The 19722-nt window shown below is 41.8% G+C and overlaps 1 protein-coding gene across 14 annotated transcripts in view; it reads left to right on the top strand.

The window, feature by feature from the left end:
* SYNE1 (spectrin repeat containing nuclear envelope protein 1) overlaps positions 1–19722 on the top strand; it is a 418491-nt gene extending 398769 nt beyond the window's left edge. For 12 of the 14 annotated variants that reach the window (XM_073219768.1, XM_073219776.1, XM_073219775.1 and 9 more), the window contains 9 exons: positions 617–759; positions 2416–2542; positions 3110–3321; positions 5449–5649; positions 6960–7088; positions 8417–8629; positions 9630–9722; positions 11109–11167; positions 18738–19722. In XM_073219768.1, coding sequence (XP_073075869.1) covers positions 617–759; positions 2416–2542; positions 3110–3321; positions 5449–5649; positions 6960–7088; positions 8417–8629; positions 9630–9722; positions 11109–11167; positions 18738–18978 — 1418 coding nt within the window. In that variant the 3' untranslated portion in view covers positions 18979–19722. The remainder of the gene's footprint in view (positions 1–616; positions 760–2415; positions 2543–3109; positions 3322–5448; positions 5650–6959; positions 7089–8416; positions 8630–9629; positions 9723–11108; positions 11168–18737) is intronic. The other 2 variants (XM_073219777.1, XM_073219778.1) reach the window with 1 other exon arrangement.

Raw genomic sequence — 19722 nt, 5'->3', positions numbered from 1 at the left:
TGTGAGTAAGAGCATGCCTATGTGAAAATGCTAACATCGTAGCTTTCTCCTGGTTTGATTTCAGGTTTTAAACCAAAACAAGGCCTTACTGCTTCGGTGTCTGTCCTTAGCTAGTTTTCTTGGTTAATTTGAAGAAGTCATGCCTCAAGTGAACCACACAGGCACTTGGGACTTTAGTGGCACTCTCTTCTACTGAGGTGCAGAAAGGAGATCTAGGGAACCTACCTTTTTCTGCTTGATAAGTGTACTGCACAGGGAGCATGAGAAGCAACTGCCTCCTAGTCATCAGGGAGCAGGAGGCACCTCCTTAGGTTTTTAGAAAGGCCTTGCACAGCTGACAACATGCAGATTGGCAGAGAATGAGCGGGAAGAGGGAGCAGACACTTGGGCCATTAGAACCTACTAGAGCCCTGCTGTAGCCTGCAGTCTGCTCGAACTGTTAGTCCAGCACATTCATTGGTTTGGTCATTTGAACTTCTAACCCACTAGCACGCGAGTACTAAGTTTGCTTTATAATTACCCACACACCTGCCATTTCTATACTGCCTCAGCTGAAATAATTTGTTAGACTTCTCGAATGTCAAACTTGTAAAGCTTCTCATGGTTGACACTGCAGGGCACCCCAGCGTCTTAGAGTCACAGATCCGACAACTAGACAAAGCCCTGGATGACAGCCGCTTTCAGACGCAGCAAACTGAAAATATCGTCCACAGCAAAATTCCCACAGGACCAGAGCTAGACTCCAACTACAGAGGCTACGTGAGTATCCTGACCCACGGGATCTGACACGTACCTGGAAATCACAGTTGTGTGACAAAGAACAATCCGTCTGGGGCACGAGAGCTTCATGAGCCCTCCAGACACTGCGCTGCCCTTGAGCTCATGGCATGGATGTGCAAAACAAACCCCATGAGCAGGTTACTCATTGGGTAAAACTGGTCTGTGCCCAGGCCCACTAACCTGTTGTAATGACCAGCTTGTTTCTTTACACAGAGAACTTAGGTCCATTTAATTGAAAGCAACAAAATGCTTTGGCTCCCAAAAGCAATTAGGCGTTTTTCCAAATTCAGATAATTTTTGGACCAAGGTTATCCTTGGAGCAGCAGATTTTAGCTAATAGATTACTAACATAGAACATTTTTAGTTCTTGGGCTTATTGATTCACTTAATGGCCATGGGAATGTTTTATTTTCTGTTCTTAGTATACAGATTCTGGAGTGTTTATGACTAACAAGAGGGATTTGGAAAAAATATGGCAAAGCTTGTGTATATTAACAGTTTTATTTTCCAAGCTATTAGTAAAGTGTCTAATAACTTTATTTGATCAAGTTACTGACCAAATAATTATTCCCAGACAACTACCTGGGAGACTTTTCCTACACACACTTAAGAGAATTTGAAAGTAAATCTCATCCATGCCTTCTGTCTTCTTTTCACACCCAAAGTCTGCCTAGTAAAAGGAAAGAAACATTAAATGTCCCAAAGTCTAGTGACAATTCACACATCCTACTTTTTGAAACCAGGGAAGAAACTATTCTAGTATATGCTGGTGTTAATATCCTCATAATTACGGAAGAGTATTCAATCATGAGTTTATTTCCTGTCCAGTTAGATCTCTATATTACACTGACTTCTATTATAGCAAAACCTCTTTTTTAAAAATATAATACAGTTTTATGATGACCTTTCCAACATTGTTAATGTTATACTCAGCCTCAAAAATAATCAAAGTAACTTAATGGCAGTGTAATTTGTTAAAGGCTTTGAAAGATAACTTTGTGGTCAGGATAGCAGGACTGCCTTGAAATGATTTGTTCTTTTAACCTTTGAGTACAATGCATGATAGTAAACATGGAGTTGGAAGCTTTAACTTTGATGTTAGAATTTATTCCTTTAATACCTATTAACCATTGCTTAAATTTTCTCGTGAGACAGCTAGCTTTAACATGGCTTTATACTTTTAAGTATTTGAATTATTTAATACCAAAAAGTGTTCCTTTGAGACTTGTGGTAATGTCATTATACCCACATTTCAGTTTAAGAAGAGAGAGCAACTTGCCAAAAATCACTGTGTTGTGTTGCCAGCTGAGAGCTCTGAGTTTTTAATCCCAGATTGGTTTAGTCTGTTTTCATTCACAAATTTAAAAGAAATTACAAGGGCTTCTCATGCAAAACCACACATGCAAAGTAGACGTTCAAGGCAATGCTGTATATATACATTAATGTGTCATGTCCTTAAGAAGCATGTTTTTGAACTTGCTTTTTTTTTTAGTAGAGTGGCATAGTCTTCACAGAGAAGGAAAACACAGACACTGTCCTGTTTGAGGAACTACAAAGATATTGTCCCCAGAAGCTCTTGCACATGTGAGAATTTGAGAATTTTTTGATCGGGGCCTGTTTTCTCTGTCTAAACAGATGAAACTGCTGGGTGAATGCAGCGGCAGTATAGACTCAGTGAAGAGACTGGAGCACAAACTCCAGGAGGAAGAAGAGCATTTTCCTGGCTTTGTGAACCTGAACAGTACTGAACCCCAAACAGCTGGTAAGTGAGCAGTGCTCAGTTCATGAAAGTGAAATAGAAGATCCTAATAAAGCACTTTGTGCACCCAAGTTACACTGTGATGCTTGCCTCATTCTACCCTGGTCTGTCTGGAGAACTTTTCCCCACGTTACAGTGATCTCCTGGGACGGAAGTGGAGGCGACAAGCATGGTGATGTTTGCTTCCACGTCCTATTTATTTTAATGCACTGTCTCTGACATCAGTAGGCAGGCATTTTATGTTAACAGAACTCTTAGAGCCCAGTTGCAAAAAAGAAACTAAGAATGTAATGTGCTTTTCATGCACATGGCTGCTTACTGCTTCACAAAGCTCTTTACAGTGTTAAACCCTATGTAGCTCATTGTCTTCTTCCGTTATCATCAAAAATGCAGATAGGAAAAAGACAGTCATTATATTATTTGCAACTGACAGCCACAGAAATGCCCATTGCGATTCCTTCCCTTTCTGTTGCTATTCCAAGTTAGCCACCTATGTAAGCTTAAAGCATTTCTTAAACATCACACGTGGAGAAAAAAACCTCACCATCTGTGCCTGTCTCATCCTGTCAGGTGTGATTGACCGATGGGAGCTCCTCCAGGCACAGGCCCTGAGCAAGGAGCTGAGAACGAAACAGAACCTCCAGAAGTGGCAGCAGTTCATGTCTGACCTGAACAACATCTGGACCTGGCTGGGGGAGACAGAGGAGGAGCTGGAGCAGCTACAGCGCCTGGAGCTCAGCACGGACATCCAGTCCATCGAGCTCCAGATAAAAAAGCTCAAGGTAGCTGCCCTCGGCCTCCCACGGGCAGCCAGACAGCAAGCTGGTCAGGTGAAACCGCCAGCTCCGGCTGACCTGCCCTGACACCGCAGCGGGGGGGCATCAGCAGAAGCGCGATGCTCTCCTCCCCACCCCTCCCCTGTGGCCATCCCAAACCAGAGTGGAAGGGCAGGAAGATGGGGCATGTTAGACCTAGCCACCGTGTAAAGAATCATGTATGATTTAATGAATTGGTATTTGAGACATGACCAGTTTGAATTTTATGAAGTATCTGGGTACCTCTGGGACCTACTGAACCTCTTTTTTAAGAGTTATTGTTAAGAACCGAGGAGAATAAACTCAGCCCCTGACACAATGACCAGGTTCCTGCAAGTATAGCTCTAGAGCTCAGAGGACGCCTCTCAGGGTGGCAACTGTGTGAGGGTGTGGGGGCCGAATGAAATCATTTGCCATTCTGAAATGAGCAGAACTTCGGAAATAGATTATAGCAGGGGCAGAAGCAATTTTCAGTGTAATGAACAAAAGGAAACACAACTGGAGCGTGGCTGTGGGAAAACACCTGACATTTGTATTTGATTTTGGCCTGGACGGATGTAGTATGCATTCAGGGTGATGTTTTGGTGGTGGTTTTGTTTTAAATCGTCAGAGAAATGAGTGATCGCCACAGATGCGCCAACTTCTTACAGAGTAGCCTCTGCACCAGCCTCATCACCTGCAGGGTGAGCCCTCAGATGGGAGATGCCACTTGCTTTATCTGGATTATAAAATGCATTTTTCTGAAATACTTCATTTTAGTTCCTCTCTGGCACAATGTAAGGCAGTGTTGCTTTATAACCAAATTTCTTAAAAAGCTGATGAAGCAAATGCTGGCCAGGACCTGCGACCTAAGTGAGATTAGGATGGAGAAACAAGACCTTGAAAGTCATCTTGTGTGATTAAAAAAAGAGTCACCCAGCCATGCACCCCTTCCTGAACCTTCCCACCTGTTTTCTGTGGATAAATCTGTGGAATAACCACGTATCTTTCCACAATATCCCATGATCTTGTACTATCTCTGTGGTTGAATCTATATTACAGTGCTTTAAGAGTCTACAGAGAAATGAAAAATCAAGGCAAGTTGGAAACATAACAGATACGGTGAGAAATTATTAGAAAATGTAGCCTGGGGAGGTGTGATTTGTAAGGCCACCCTCACCCTAACTTGATCTGGGGATGTTTAAACAGTACGCAGATGTTCAGTTATTAATACAAAATCATGTGCTCAAGTTTTTGGGACTCAGTTCTAGATTTTGGGGTAAAGCTCACGGTAAAAAAAAAAAGTCACTTTTTGTGTGTGTGGTGTGAAATCAAACTAAATTGGTTAACTAATGAAATACCCAGTTCATTCCCTTTACCATCATGAGACTGTGGTCTACGACAGAGACAGTGTTCTCAGCCTGAGGGCCACTAGGTCTCTGGGCCTATAGAGTCAGAACAGCTGGAGGCCGTGCCTGGGAATCTTTCTTATCAGGCTTCCCATTTCATTCTCATGTACACAACTTCTTGTACCATTGGTCTAGTTCTAGTTCTCACACTGGAACTAAAAGCACATTTTCTGCTGCTCAGAACTGAGGGGGCTGGATTCTGTGTTGCATTTTTGTGAACTCACCTGCTGGGGGTGAGTCAGTCCTACTCATTGTCAGTTCATTGCTCAGCTCATAAGTGCTTCCAGCAAAGTTCCTCTTAATTTTATTTATTTCTCCTTTTGCCCCCAGTGGTTTTCAATCCCCATTCCTCAAACCCACAGGAACTATTCTGAAGTATTTAATGAGTATTTTTTGTACATACAGATTCTTGAAAAATGTGGATTGTGCACACTGTGTGTGTACATGTCCAGGAATTTTAAATTACATAACACCATTGTGCTACATGTATCATTCTTGACACCATTGTTTCCTTAAGATCCATGTCTGTTGTCAAGCGTCCCTCCAGTTCATTTGTTTTGGCTGCAGGGTAATTCTCAGTGGTGTGTGCCCACTGTGTTTTAAGTACTGGATTTTTTAATTTAGGTAAAGCGTTTCCAAAGGTCTTAGACTAATTTTTTAATGTTTTTATTGTTACTTTTTTGGTTGTTCTCCTTCTCCTCTTCAGGAGCTCCAGAGAGCTGTGGACCACCGCAAAGCCATCATCCTCTCCATCAACCTGTGCAGCCCTGAGTTCACGCAGACGGGCAGCCAGCAGAGCAGGGACTTGCAGGACCGCTTGTCTCAGATGAACAGCCGCTGGGACCGTGTGTGCTCCTTGCTGGAGGAGTGGCGGGGCCTGCTCCAGGATGCGCTGATGCAATGCCAGGTTCATGGGGCTGCAGGCAGGGCAGCATTCCCAGGGTCGATGAGTCTGTGGCTTGTTTTACCTAGGTCACTAGAGGGATGCACTTGCTCCCCAAAAGCCAGTATTTGAGCATGGTAACTTTGTGGAGAATTTGTGCATGTGACCAGGAGTTCACACAGTTAGACCCCATCTTCTATCCAGCTGATAAGAGAATATTCCCACAAGCTTATCTCAGACCCAGCATTCCTCCTTCAATTATTCATTTATTTCATTCATTTATTCAGCAGATATTTGCTAAGCACGTAGGCAGGTGGACTTTGAACATCACAGTGAGCATTATAAATATTTACTCATCCATTCATACCACAAGTATTTGCCTGGTATCCACTGTCTAACAGACATGGTGCTAAACAGCCAAGATACAGCACAGCCTCTACTTTGTTGAGGAAGACAGACAATAAATTTGCCATTAAATGGTTAATAAGATACTTAGAGATGCTGATGATAAGCGTAACTTAGAAAAACCACTCTAAGAGGATGGTCAGGGAGGTTTTGTGGATATTGCAGATAGCAGAAGGATATTGCCGCGAAGGAGACAGAGCGAATGGGAGGACCCAGAAGCAGGGAAGGGCTGAGTATCTTCAAACACAGAAAAGCAGCCAGTGTAACCAGGATATAGTCAGAGCAGCAGGGCGTAATGAGAAAGATCAGAGAGGGGGTCGGGAACTGCATCATTCAGGGCCTTGAAGGTCCTAACCAGGAGTTTGGATTCTGTTCTGAGCACGATGGGGAGCCCTTGAAGGATGTAAAAACTGCTTTCCAGGTTTCCATATGCCCTGAGAATAATAGCTCCTTGAAGGCAGGTCCCCAAGCTGTTGTTTATTCCCTTTACCCACTCCTGTACATAGCCTCCCATGCAGGAGATCTTTGGTTACTATATATTGGGTAAATGAATGAACAAATGGGTGAATGAAGGAGATTGGGATTGGATTTAGGTCTTAAAAGTTGGGAAGATTTGAGCAGAGGGAGAAGAAAGGGGAGCAGTCACTTCCTCCCAAACTGTGTAATATCCCTAGATATTAAGTATTCTGATGCCAATTTTCCTTGTCTAAGTTTTCCCTCAAGTGGTAAGTGAGATGCTTTTGGTAAAAACGTGAGCTCTGATAATTACAGCAGCACCAGGGCCCTCCTCAAAAAGGAGTTGTGTATAAGATCTTAAAACCAACGTGTCTTTACCAACAGTAGCAGTTGCAAAGAATGGAAATATAAACTATTCGGAAAAGAAAAATACATTGTTCTAGGTGATTTTATACCCCATTTTTTTTTCATAGGATTTCCATGAAATGAGTCATGGTTTGCTGCTTATGCTGGAGAACATTGACAGAAGGAAAAATGAAATTGTCCCTATTGATTCTAATCTTGACTCAGAGATACTTCAGGACCATCACAAACAGCTGATGGTAAGATGTGTGAAGTCTGGCAGCCTCTGGATATTTTTAGCAGTGATCCATTTCATTTACAGAAAAGAAATGGGTGGTAATTTTTTTACCTTTTGCAATATAGTCTCTAATGTACTCTTTGTGTACTCCTTCTGGTTTCCAATTTTTGTGAAGTGAACCTGCAAAGAAGATAAGACCTACTAGCTTTAGAATCTGGTTCTTAAAGTCATTGTTCAGTTGTAGAAATCATAGATGCTCTTAATCTTAATTGCTTGTTTTATTAAAGCAACTCTTTGGTGAAATGCTTATTTTTAATTTAAACTGTATTTGTTACAACTGTATTCCAAAAGTATATCAGATGTCTTATAATAAAAGGACACTGAAAGTATTAAAATAGAAAGAGACCTTTAAGAATTCTTGAGAAGAATTAACATTAACTTAGTATCTAGTTTTCCTTAAGCTAAGAGAGAGGGAAACATGACGACTTAAATTGTTTTCATTATCTGACAGAATGAAAACAGTTCTCAAAAAACAAGAAACCTTTGCTCAGCACTAAATTCAAAAGGAAATGTGCAGAACTTCTATATAGATTCTTACACAAAGAACTTTGGACAGTATAATGTAAAGCATACTTAAGTGATTTTATAAATGATAAAGAAGCATATTTGAGTTCCATTAGGAGAAAATGATGTGCATCTTGTAGCTCTGTATTTTTAAAATGTTATTTCTTAACATTTAACACTTACTAACCTAACTAACAAAATTGGTAGCTTTTAAATTCAGTACCATAAAGTTCTTAGAAACTAAGAGGAAATAGCTATGCAACTGCATTTTTACTGCATTTGACCTCAGACATTAAGTTGCAAGTGATGAATCACCCGTATATCTTTTTGAACATCCTGAACAGCTATCACACTATATCTAGACGTACTTGAGTTCTACTGTGTTTATATGTTAATGTTTTACTTTCCTGCTTTAAAGAAAATCTTATGTTTTATTTGCATAATACTTTATATTTTAAGTACTTTCACTTATAGTCACCAATTTGAATCTTCCAGTAATACTTACTGTGTACGAGGCACGAAGTAGTATCATCATTTTACCAAATGAAAAAACCAAGGTCAGACAGGCTCAGAGGTCTTACACAATGCTTTTGGCAGAGGCAGGATTAGAACAGCAGGTCCCTGATCCCCAAATGCCACAGGCTGCTGCCTCCTTTCTTGTGTGAGCACAGACCTCTGATGCTCGGGTATAACTGCCCACTGAGTTCAGGAGATGTCATTCTGCACTTTGGGAACGTTCTCCAATTATTGACATTCTTAGGAAAATATGTCTTATTGTATACATAGCAAATAAGGCATGAGTTACTGGAATCCCAGCTCAAAGTGGCCTCCCTGCAAGACATGTCTTGCCAGCTGTTGGTGAATGCTGAAGGCACAGACTGTTTGGAAGCCAAAGAAAAAGTCCATGTGATTGGAAATCGGCGCAAACTTCTCTTGAAGGAGGTCAGTCGTCATATCAAGGAGCTGGAGAAATTATTAGACATGTCAAGCAGCCAGCAGGTAAGCTCTGAACAGCACCACTGTGTCGTATTTCTTACAGGCTACCAAGAAACATCATCTTTATCCCTTTTAGAAAGACTTTGAATGTGGTACTTGTCACAGATAAAGTATCCACTCTTAATCACTGTTCTTATGAGTCCTGTCTCAGCTCATAAACTTATTTATAAGACACACTGCTTTTGATTCTATTACATCCAAAGGACCTCTTGTAATTTCCTCTGCTAACAATATTATCTCCATTATTGTCGCATTTAATTTTATGGTTTCAGCGATACAGCTGTGGTAGATCACAACCGATCATTGCATATGAGTTTTGTATTCAACCCCTAGAAGATATGAATTCTCCTGACACAGACAGCAATGAATTCATAGAAAATGTCCTGTGCTTACTTATTTTTTATATTTTTTGCCTTGATTCTCTTCCATCATGGTAGTACTGTTGGTTTTGAGAAATGCAACAGCAAATACAGAAATACTTGATAAGGCTTCAAACATTCAATTGTGAAATCCTGTTATGAACACACAAACACCTTGCCCCCTATAAGCATGCAAAAGAACAGTCTACTCCCAATAACAGCAGAGCCAGAAACACTACAATTTCTCAGGTGCCGAAAGGGCAGGCTCCTGGATAACTATCTTTTGTTTCTAACACATGAATCGGTTTCTTTTTGGTCCAAGGGACCTGCGGCTGTCAGGCAGATTCATTTACATCCTTTACTTCCACTCAATACATCCATGTCACTAAGAAATAATAAAGCTACAAGTGACATAGTAATAGCAAAGCTATACTTAATGTTTTCCAGAAGGCCAGACTTACCACCAGGAAAGCCTAATACACTAGAAGAACTGGGTTCTGTACTTCTTGTAGTTGTCTGCTTCTGTATTTCCCAAGGAATGGTTTGATTTTTATGGGGGATGGATGGGGGTGGGGTAGGAAATTTCACTGTGTGTAAGCAAGCCTGGGACATGGCGTCATTCTATTCATCTATCTCCCACGTAGGATTTGTCTTCCTGGTCTTCGGCCGATGAACTGGACACCTCAGGGTCTGTGAGTCCTGCATCGGGAAGAAGCACTCCGAACAGACAGAGAACGGTAACTTCCCACTGGTCGATTTCAGTTGGCCCATGGGAGGGAACACCGGGCAGTGGCTGTTTGTACCTATGGCAGGGTCCACAGGCTCTTCCCCGGCAAGCAGGAGTCCCCAGACCGAAGAGGGTTGTCACACTGACACAGCCAAGTGCCATTTCATGCCCTGCCCCATGCCCTCCCTACGGGTACGCAGGACTGGAAAAGAGCAGTTCTGCTTTTTAGAGGCATCAGGGCTCAACGTGTGGTTGCTACGCAGGGAGACAAATTATTTTTCTTGCTCCAAGGCTCCTCTCTAGAATGGTGCTCTCTTGTCCCTTTGCTGGCGCCTCCCTTCAGACCACCACCACCCAAGTCCACCTAAAAATGTACGCTCCGCATAAAGGGGTGCCACCGCCAGGGGTGGACAAAACTGTGAGCCTGTCGGGAGCCCACTGAATTAATGAGACAAATGGAGGTTCTGTGGGCTCTAAGCAAAGAAGCTCCTGCATGTGGTCTTGAAGGTTTTCCACAAATGTGCTGCCCCAGCGGAGGCAGCAACTCAAGGCGACTGACCCACAAGGCTTGTGCGGGGGCTGCCACATCGGCATGCAATAGGAGGAAAAGAGACAAATTTGGCCCCTGCTACCCTCTATGCCTTGATTTCTCTGTGTAATTAGAAGCTTATTTTTTGGTCTGTTATTTTTTTTTTTTTTGGTCTGGCTTTATGATTATATTCATTTTTATTACATTCCATTTTCCTTAGTTTTTAGAAATATTGATTTTATTTGTACATTTTTTGTTATAAACACTCAAGTTCTATGCTGATAAATGTTACTATCTTTTATAGGATTGTTTTTTACTACATTCACTAGTTTCCTATAGATGCTAGTTTAAGAATGTGAAGGAATACTGGCTTTTCGAGTCAAATTCTAGCCCTTATTTAACTTGAGGATTGAACATGTTGGGTCTTTATCAATAGTCTACAAAAAACAACCTCATGTTGCTTGTTACTTTTTTATCAAGAATTTTAATACTGTTTCAGTGATCTAGAAGATGAAACAGTATAGTGTGGCATGATATATTGAATTTTACGTTTATTGTAACTTTACAGAGATCCTTAACTTGCACAGAGTCATTTGTGTTTCTACCATGAAATGTGGGGAAAAATATACCCACTGTGCTCTGGACTCCCAAACTACCATTTATGTTTCCTCGATGACTTATAATAGAGATGTGAATTTATTACCTTCCAGAGAAGAAAAGCCAGTTTCCTTAATTCATGGGTACTGATCATTTCGTTTGATTTATTTTTCCTTTGCTCCACTTTTAGTTCAATTTTCATCAGTAGCTTGTCTTTATTTGCCTGGACTGAACATTTTTCTTTCTTTACCCCCTGTTCATTGCAAACAGCCACGAGGCAAATGTAGTCTCTCACAGCCTGGACCCTCTGTCAACAGTCCACATAGCAGGTACCTTATTCTCCTGGTTTGCACACTGTTCTAGAACTCCAAGAGGATGATGAAAATTGTTCATGATTTAGGTAGGCCTGTATCTGGTCTGTCTCATAGTAGTTGAAAAATTACTCATTTAAGGCCACACCCTTTCCTAAGAAATTGGAAGAGACTTTTCTAAGTGGAAAGTACAAGTAAAGCTTAGAGCATAAAATATTTGGACCCCACCAAAATTGTCTTTTAAGTTTACATAGGCCATCTGGTACTTTTCATCAAATGGTATTCTGTGTGCACCTGAGGATTCAATACAGCTGATGGCATAGCCACCATTTGATTCATGGCAGACTTTTATCATCCTCTTTATTTCTAGATTTTACAATGAGACAGATAATAGATCAGTGAATTATTTTACGAGTCACTGAACCCACAAATCTGAATAAAATATACTAACATCCCCAGCTTTTTATTTTGTTTTCATGTTTTATCCAGATTGTGGGTTTCAGATTCTCAAAACAGCAAGTCCTAATTTGGTATTATTTACAATTTACAAGCACCTTCTCTCTTCTGCTTATCCTAAAACTTCTCTTCAGCTAGCACACTCAGTCACTCACCTTTCTGACACTTGGCAAGCTCTTTCACCCCAGAGACAAGAGCAGTCAGTGCCCTGCGCGCACACCTGCAGAGAGTTTATCCACAGCTGCCACCCCATGCTCACGCCCAGCTTCCCACAGTCCCTCACTCCTGCATTAGAGGGGCTTTTGCCTTCTTCATTGTCTGTGTGGTGTCTGTGCTTCCCTACCCTCTTGCTAATCAGTTCACATTGCCCCAGACTTCTTAAAAATGAAAATACTGTCCTCAGAGCTGATTTTTTACTCCTATCCCAAGCAGTTCACTGTTAAAATAGTTTGCCCCTCTAGAAACTCATCATGACTGAGCCAGAATCTAAATTCCTGGAAGGAGGGTGGGGGAGGAGGAAGCGATGAACTGTAAACAACCCCTGAGTAATCGGTTCAGTTTTCCAGCTGTGTGCCCAAGGAACTGGCTGTTTGACTTGGTTATTCCCACTCAGCTGAAGAAATGCAGAGCTTATTTGGATGTGCTTGTTGGTTTTAAGCCTCCCTTTACTACTGTGGTTTTTTTGTTTTGTTTTGTTTTTCTTTCTCTCTGGTTTGAAGACCATTTTGTTGGCATTTTATTTTTGTTTTTCTTTTGTTTTGTTTTTGCCCATAATAAAAAGTCAATCATGAAACATGAATGGAGAAAGACTGACAGGCATTTTGGAAGGTAATGATGGACTTCCACAGGTGCTCTGTTGTTTTCTTGGCCCCGTTCTCTGTCCGTTTGGAGTACATAGATAGATAGTCGTGTACTATAGACAGATTACTGTTTTACACAGTCCATCTGCTCTCCACAAATTGCTGGGGATGCTAGGAATGGAGATGAGCGATATCCCTATCGCTTTCCTTTAAGGATACCAGAGAACCATCTTTGGTTAACATAAATGATGGTGAAAAGGGAAAACGCTCTTAGGTCATTACGCAATGCCACTAGCATCTACCTTTTGGTTCCCAAAGATTGCAACAATCTACTCCCCCAGTTCTCTCAGACAACCACATGGGTCTTCTGAGAATGTCAGAGGCATCATTTCTTAGGGCAGCAAGGGCTTCACCATGTCTTCTAACAGGGCTTTGCAGCTGGGACAGCCATTCTCACTGTGACATTGCAAGGTGCCTGTCAGCTCTGCTCTGTCCAGCACTGTTTATTAACGTCTTTCTGAGCACACAGCGCAATGTTGCCTCTGCCACTTAGACAACTTGGAATGTAAATGGTCTCCACCCACATGGCAGACTTCATCAAACACCTTGGCAGACAGGTTGTGGTTGGACCTTCTTGGACTTCTTAGCTCGTTGGCACCTCTGTTTGGGGTGCACACAACCCCACCAATGAAACGCAGAGTCTGCTGGAGAAGAAGTAACTTCACTCACAATCCAGGCTGTCATGGTATCCTTTACATGGTATCCTTTACATTGAGAGTACCCTGTGTTTGATCTTGCACTGCTCCAGCAAATTTGAAAAAGCCACTTTAGAAGGTTGACCCTAGCAATCTGCAGTGGGAAAATTTTAGACCCATATTTTTTCTGAGAGGGGAAAAAGGCTGAGTTGGAAGAAACTGGGTATTAGCTTGAAGGGAAGGGTTCTTAGCTTCTTTTTACTGTTTCAAGTCAGGTATTCATAATAAAAGTTGCTTGCCTGCTATAAATTTCAGTTTGATTTTATGGTCACTGTTCTGTGTCTTCTTACCTAATTTCTAAGCCTACATATGGATTGATGCCAGTATTTACTGTATACCTACTATGGTTAGGCCCTGAGCCTTTGTTAATAAAATATGGTTCCGGCCACTAAAAGACCTACAATTTGTCAGAATCTAGAGATTCCCTAAATCAACATAAGTAGCCCCTCATGACTCCTTAAAATTATAAACACTTGAAAAATATCTGTTTGCATTAATAACTATTCATAATATTTTAGATTAAACATATTTAAGAAGCATGCTCTTCGAAGCAATGTTTATGACGCTGTGGCTGGTCATCTTTCTTCCTGTTGACTTAAAATTGTCTAACCCCATCAGTAATTAGTGTTCCAAACTCTACTGTAGATTAGTTGGAGATGACAAGTGGGAAGATTTTACTCTGTTTTCTAGCAAAGCAAAGAATAATTCTCTGTAGTCTGGGTAGAGTGAAGTGGTGACATCATTGCAAAGCTTGGTCGTGCACAATTCAGAATTTCCCTGGGTACCTTGGTCTCTGACACCTTCTGCCCAGAGGACTAGGTGGAATTGAGAGATGGCAGATGACTGGCTGAACCAGTGAAAGGGTGGAGAAAAAGACCGCATTTTAAAATATGTTCAAAGTCACCAAATATATTTAAGCAAGAGCAATGGGCCTTTTGCATAAGTACCAGGACTTCCCTGTGAACACTATTCAGTTCCTTGTGGAATTTTTTTCTAGTCTTTTCTGCCAGATTCCTCCCTGGGGATCTGTTTATTCAAAGCATTCAAAAAGCCTCAGCCTACAGCAGTCTGGCCTCCAGAGCAGGCTGGCCACCAGGCTGAGGACAGTTACAGGGTAAGGCTCAATTTTGTCTCTTTTATAGTATTTTTAGGTGCCCATTCCCAGTGTTTCCTTGGAACAAATCAGCACTTTGGGAAATGTATCACATATTTGAAAACATAAGTAGTAAATCAAGAATGTTTTCCTGAGAGAAAAGGCTGAATCCAGCCAACCCCTAAAGTTACAAGCACACTCTTGTTTTAATCACATAGATAACAACGATAGGTTGCTGACATTTATTTAATACTTAATGTGTTTTAAGCGCCATGCTAAGCATTGCATATCTGTTGCCTCATTTAACCCTCACAATACCTCTATGATGTGACTATATTCCAGATTCCACAGGCAAGGACCCTGGGGATTAAAGACCTGGGGATTGAGGATTTGAACCCAGGGCTCCCTGCCTAGCTCCTAGCTTGTTACCCACTCCCCTCCCACAAAGGGCTATTGGTCGGTGAGATCCTTTAAAACAACAGTTCTAAGCCTTGGGATACCACAGGCTGCCTGAGATAGCCGAGGACTAACCCGAATGTCCTCTTTAAAATAAGAGGAGACTGAAATCCTAAATTGATTCTGGAAATTTATCTTCCGAACCGCGTATCTGGGGAACAAAGACCATTCACCCAAAAGCAGGCAACAAGATCACAGACAACCGAGATATTTCCTCACAGTAACTTCCTGTTACAGTACTGCCAGTGTTAGCTAACAAGTAACACAACGAGTTGAAGGTTTCTTTCCACTTGTGTTTGAATGGTGCATGCACAGAATTAGCTCATTTTATTTTCCTCGATTATGTAAAATTTTTTTAGATGAGTGGCACCCTTTGTACCCACTGTTCAGGCTCCTCACATCTCTTGGTCACACTTACTTTTCTGTGGTGTGTTGTTCTATACTTCTCCCTCCCCTACTAGCCTTCTTCTCTCACAAATATATGCATTTTGGGAAAGAGATGAAAGAACAATCATTTACCTAGAAATCTGAATGAATGAGGGGAGTGAGAAAAATAACAAATTCCGTATTTACTTGTAAAGAATGCACACATTGCTGGACAGAAACATCTGAAATACCTCCGTTATGCTCCTTGAATTAGTTCACACATTAGTTCTTCCATAAACAAAGTCTCATCTGGCATCTATTGGTGTAATAAGGCCTTTGGGAAGTGATGAATAACTAGCAGTCAGTGTGTTGGTTCTGTTCTTTCCCATCAAATTTCCCAAGACTCTTGAAACTCGGGCGATTTTAGGTTGATAGATAAATATTAAAAGTACCCTTTACCCTGGTGTCACTAATATGTTGGTACCGGAAGCCCTGGAATAGATTCGCCCTAAAGAAGAGGCAACTTTGGGCATGTTGAGACCCTGCTCACTGCCCCAGGGGGGTGGTATTTTTCTCTGTAGATAAATTGGACATTTCTAAGCAGTCAACTGCATGGAAGCTCACTAAGCACTGGGTGTTCTCTTTGTCCCTATGTCAGCCCATTACTTGCCCCTAGGTCGGCATTCTTCAATGTTAGAAGGCACGTGCTAATTACATTTCACTACGGAGCACTCTGATGCTGTCAAATGTGCCATGTCCTTCAACATTCATAACAGCAGGGCCCGTATTCCAAGGATGGTGACCTTTCTCGTTTTTCTCAGGAGTGAACTAGTCAACGTGCAGTCCTTGTTTTGATCTTGATCTTCGGCTGAATTCCTCAGAAAGCTAATAATTGACAAACAGGCTATTCAGCTCTGTCACTTGGATTGTACTGTCAGTTATAGGCGTACATCTGCCCATCACTAATGTCCTTTGAAGTCCCCTAAAGAAGAAGAGTCAGTTGAAAATAAATACATTGTATCTAAATACTGAATCATGAGGAAACATGGAGCTCTCTTTTGTGCTTCTCTTATAATTCGTGCAGTGACAGGTGGTGAGTGTTGTTCACCAGGCCATATTGTCAGGCCAGGGGGAAGGTAGATTGAAGAAAAATTCAATCCAGGGCTTATTGGCAACTATCCCACCCTTCTCCAGACACTTTAAGGCAAACACTCAAATCCATAAACTGTCAGAGCCCAAATGATTTGAGGATACTCATCTTTGCAAATGGAAAATCTGAAGACCAGAAAGACTAAATTAATTGCCGAAAATTATACAACTGCCTCAAAACAAAATGCCCTCATGTCTATTGACTGACTTGCTGATCTATGTAATGTGAGGCTTTATGATTAGAGGCATTTATTTTAGACATGAAGAAACCACTCACCTCCAGATATTTCAGGGTACAAGTATTCTTTGCTTCAACCTGTGAGAAATCTGTGATATAAATATGACCTGGAAGGCCTTCATTCATGTCACCAAACTAAACATCTGCAGGGAATTTGGAACCCTGAATTCCTGCCAGACCTCCTCCTTTTATTGTGGGATTTGGGGCAAGTGATTTCCCCTGTCTTTGAGTCCACATCCTGGAGTTAAAAATCGCAGGGTTGAAATCTTAATTCTGCCTCTTGCTAGCTGTTTAACCTTGAGCCAGTTACTTCACCTCTCTGAGCCTCCTTTTCATCATCTATGAAATGAGGATAACAAGCGCATCAGGGACTATTGTGGGGACAAGTGAGAGAAGCCCAGATACATGCTTTGCATGTTGTCCAGCAATTAGAGGAATAAATGTTAACTCTTTTTACCTACTAATCTACAAAATTAGAAGATGAATTAGGTACACTCTAAGTCCTTATCTCAACATGAATTTTTACAATTAACTCAAGAAGTTTCTCTCTTCAATTCCATTAATAGGTATGTGACATGCTTCTTCCCCACTAAATATATAGCTGTTGCTTTTCAGCTCACGAGGAAGAACTCACTGGTCTTAACATAGGGCAGTTAATCAGCTTGACCACTAGATGGTGATTGAACTCTTATGGCCTCAGTTGGTAGACTATTTATACCAACCAATTAGTAGAAGACACAAAATGTATAAAACATGATACCTTCATGTTGGAAGGCCATCTAGTCTGATTGGAAGGGTTTGAAGAAGAGGTTGGCACATAGAGGTGAAGTCAGTTGCTCAAGGTTACACAGCCATTAACTAGACTTCAGGAAAGAACACAGTTCCAATTTAGGCCAGTGATGTGTTTTTTTCATTACACATCAACAACTGTATTAGAAACACAGGACGGCTGCTTGGGACTCCTGCAGGGCTTCTGCCTCACATGTTTCGTTGATGCTTTAATAAAAGAGTTTTGGTAATCCCTCTGTTCCCTTTTAAGAGGATTATGTCTGTATTTTAGCTTTTATTTTCTTTGGTGCCACCCCTTATTCCTCCCTGATACTAGTGTAATCTGTTTTCAGAAATTCAAAGCTAATAGGGTGCTGAAAATATAATATTTCCTTATGAGAAAACCACACGGTGTAACCAATACAGTCTCACACCTTCACGTTCAGTGTCCTAACCTTAGTGATACAACAACCATTAGGGAATCCATCCTAGGTGTGGGGGAAAGTGTCTAACTGGGACATCTGTTCTTTTTGCTTCTGCAATATTTTGTCTGTATGTGTAGGTATGCCCAAAATGACTCTTGTAAATACCATTTCTTCCTTCATCTGTTGCAGTCGTAGCCAAACAAAACATTAATGGATGCTCACAAAGAGAGAATGGTGTACCCCACCCAGAACTTACTTCCATACTCAATATTTCACAGTCTATCTTAGGAATTGTGAAATTCATGCTGAATCTCAAGTTCACTATTTAAAAGTAGATGGGAAAACTTGGAATTTGGGTCTAGAAGGGGCCTTCAAGGTGACCATCTGTCCTCAGGAAAATTGTGTTCATTTCCCAAAGTCACAGAGCTAGTCTAGTGATACATAAGATCAGCCTTGAATCTATGTTATTCAACCCCAGTGTTCTGGAAGGCTGACTCCACTGCCAGCCTTGTTCATACAGCTTCGGAACCCACTAATGTCAGGGCCAGATGCTGACTCAGTGCAAGATGAAACTGGGGTATTCTCAAGGGGAGTCCACTTTACGGGTCTGCAAGATGACAGCTCCTGTCTTGGCACATCCAGGATGGCTACATGGAATACTTTGTATGACTCTGACAGCACCTAATTTTGCCCACTGCTGCTCCCGATATTCTTAAATCAAAACTGCACTGCATCAAGCTTCCACATTTTAATTATCCTGGATCTACGAAACTTACGGTGGTAGAATGTGTGTAGAGCAGTTGCCTTTGTTGATGGAAAATATTTTACCAAATTGAGGGGTGGAATTGGAACCCAGTGACCTTTAGTTGACTGACTAAATGTTTATTTTTCATCAGTGCAGATTCCAAACAACTCTTCATTTGGTGGGGGGAGATCCCCTGGGTGTACTGCAGAAGTCTGGCAGCCACTGGCCAAGTTGGGTTGGGTTTGGTCCTTTAGCTTCCAGGAAGGTGAGAAAGCAAAGCCCAGCATCTGTCCAGTATTTGAGCTATTTGAGCTCCTTGTGTTGATTCTTCTCTCAGGTCCAGAAAAGGTGGCTCCGATTCCTCCCTTTCTGAGCCGCGGCCGGTGCAGTCTGGCCGAGCCTTCCTGGTCAGAGTCCTCCGGGCGGCTCTTCCACTCCAGCTTCTCCTGCTGCTTCTCATCGGGCTCGCCTGCCTTGTCCCAATGTCAGAGGAAGACTACAGCTGTGCCCTTTCCAACAATTTTGCCCGATCATTCCACCCCATGCTCAGATACACAAATGGCCCGCCTCCACTCTGAACCAAGAAGGTGCCATTTGTAGCAAAGCAGGAAGCCTAAGGAGGGCTGGGCCAGATCAATCCCAAACTAGCAAAACAAGGTCCTGAATCTTGGCAGATGCCCTCAGCATGGCCGTCTCAGCTCTCCTCCGTAACCCGTGTGTGCCTGTCAAGGCTTCAGAGGCGACGGTAAACAGGAGAAGAGCAAACAGCCAACAGGAGGTTGGGAAGAAATTTTATTGGAAGCCCTGAGCCTCAGCACTAAAGAGACTAAGCACCTCCAACATTCTCTGGACGTGTGAATTCTGGGCCTTTGGCCCATCCTACACATACCCAAGGACTCCAGTAGGCCGTCTGGGCACCTTGCCCACAGAGCTGCCCCATCCACTCAGTAAAGGACTCTCCCCTTGTGCCACGGTGGCATCGGACAGTCTACCAATCAGCCAACCAGTGCTGAAGTGGTTTTAGTACCTTGTAACATACAATTTTTAAGAGCTTCCATGGCAGCTTCCTTTCTACCTTGTTTTTTTGGGGGGGTTGGGGGAAGGCATGATGTTCTAACCTTTGCTTTAGAAGCACAAGCTGTAAATGTAAAAGGCACTTTTTTTAAAGGTGTAAAAAAACTGGATGTAATAAATAAGATAATGAAAGGCTTTATGTGGAAAAAAAGTTATAGTTAAAAATGATATTTATGTATGTACAGTTTGCTAAAGCCAAGTTTTGTTTGTATTGATTTCTTTGCATTTATTATAGATACTATAAACTA

Source organism: Manis javanica, chromosome 13 (assembly GCF_040802235.1).
Source record: "Manis javanica isolate MJ-LG chromosome 13, MJ_LKY, whole genome shotgun sequence".
Lineage (NCBI taxonomy): Eukaryota > Metazoa > Chordata > Mammalia > Pholidota > Manidae > Manis > Manis javanica.
The sequence above is the reverse complement of the archived record's forward strand: the minus strand, read 5'-3'. Positions and strand labels throughout refer to the sequence as shown.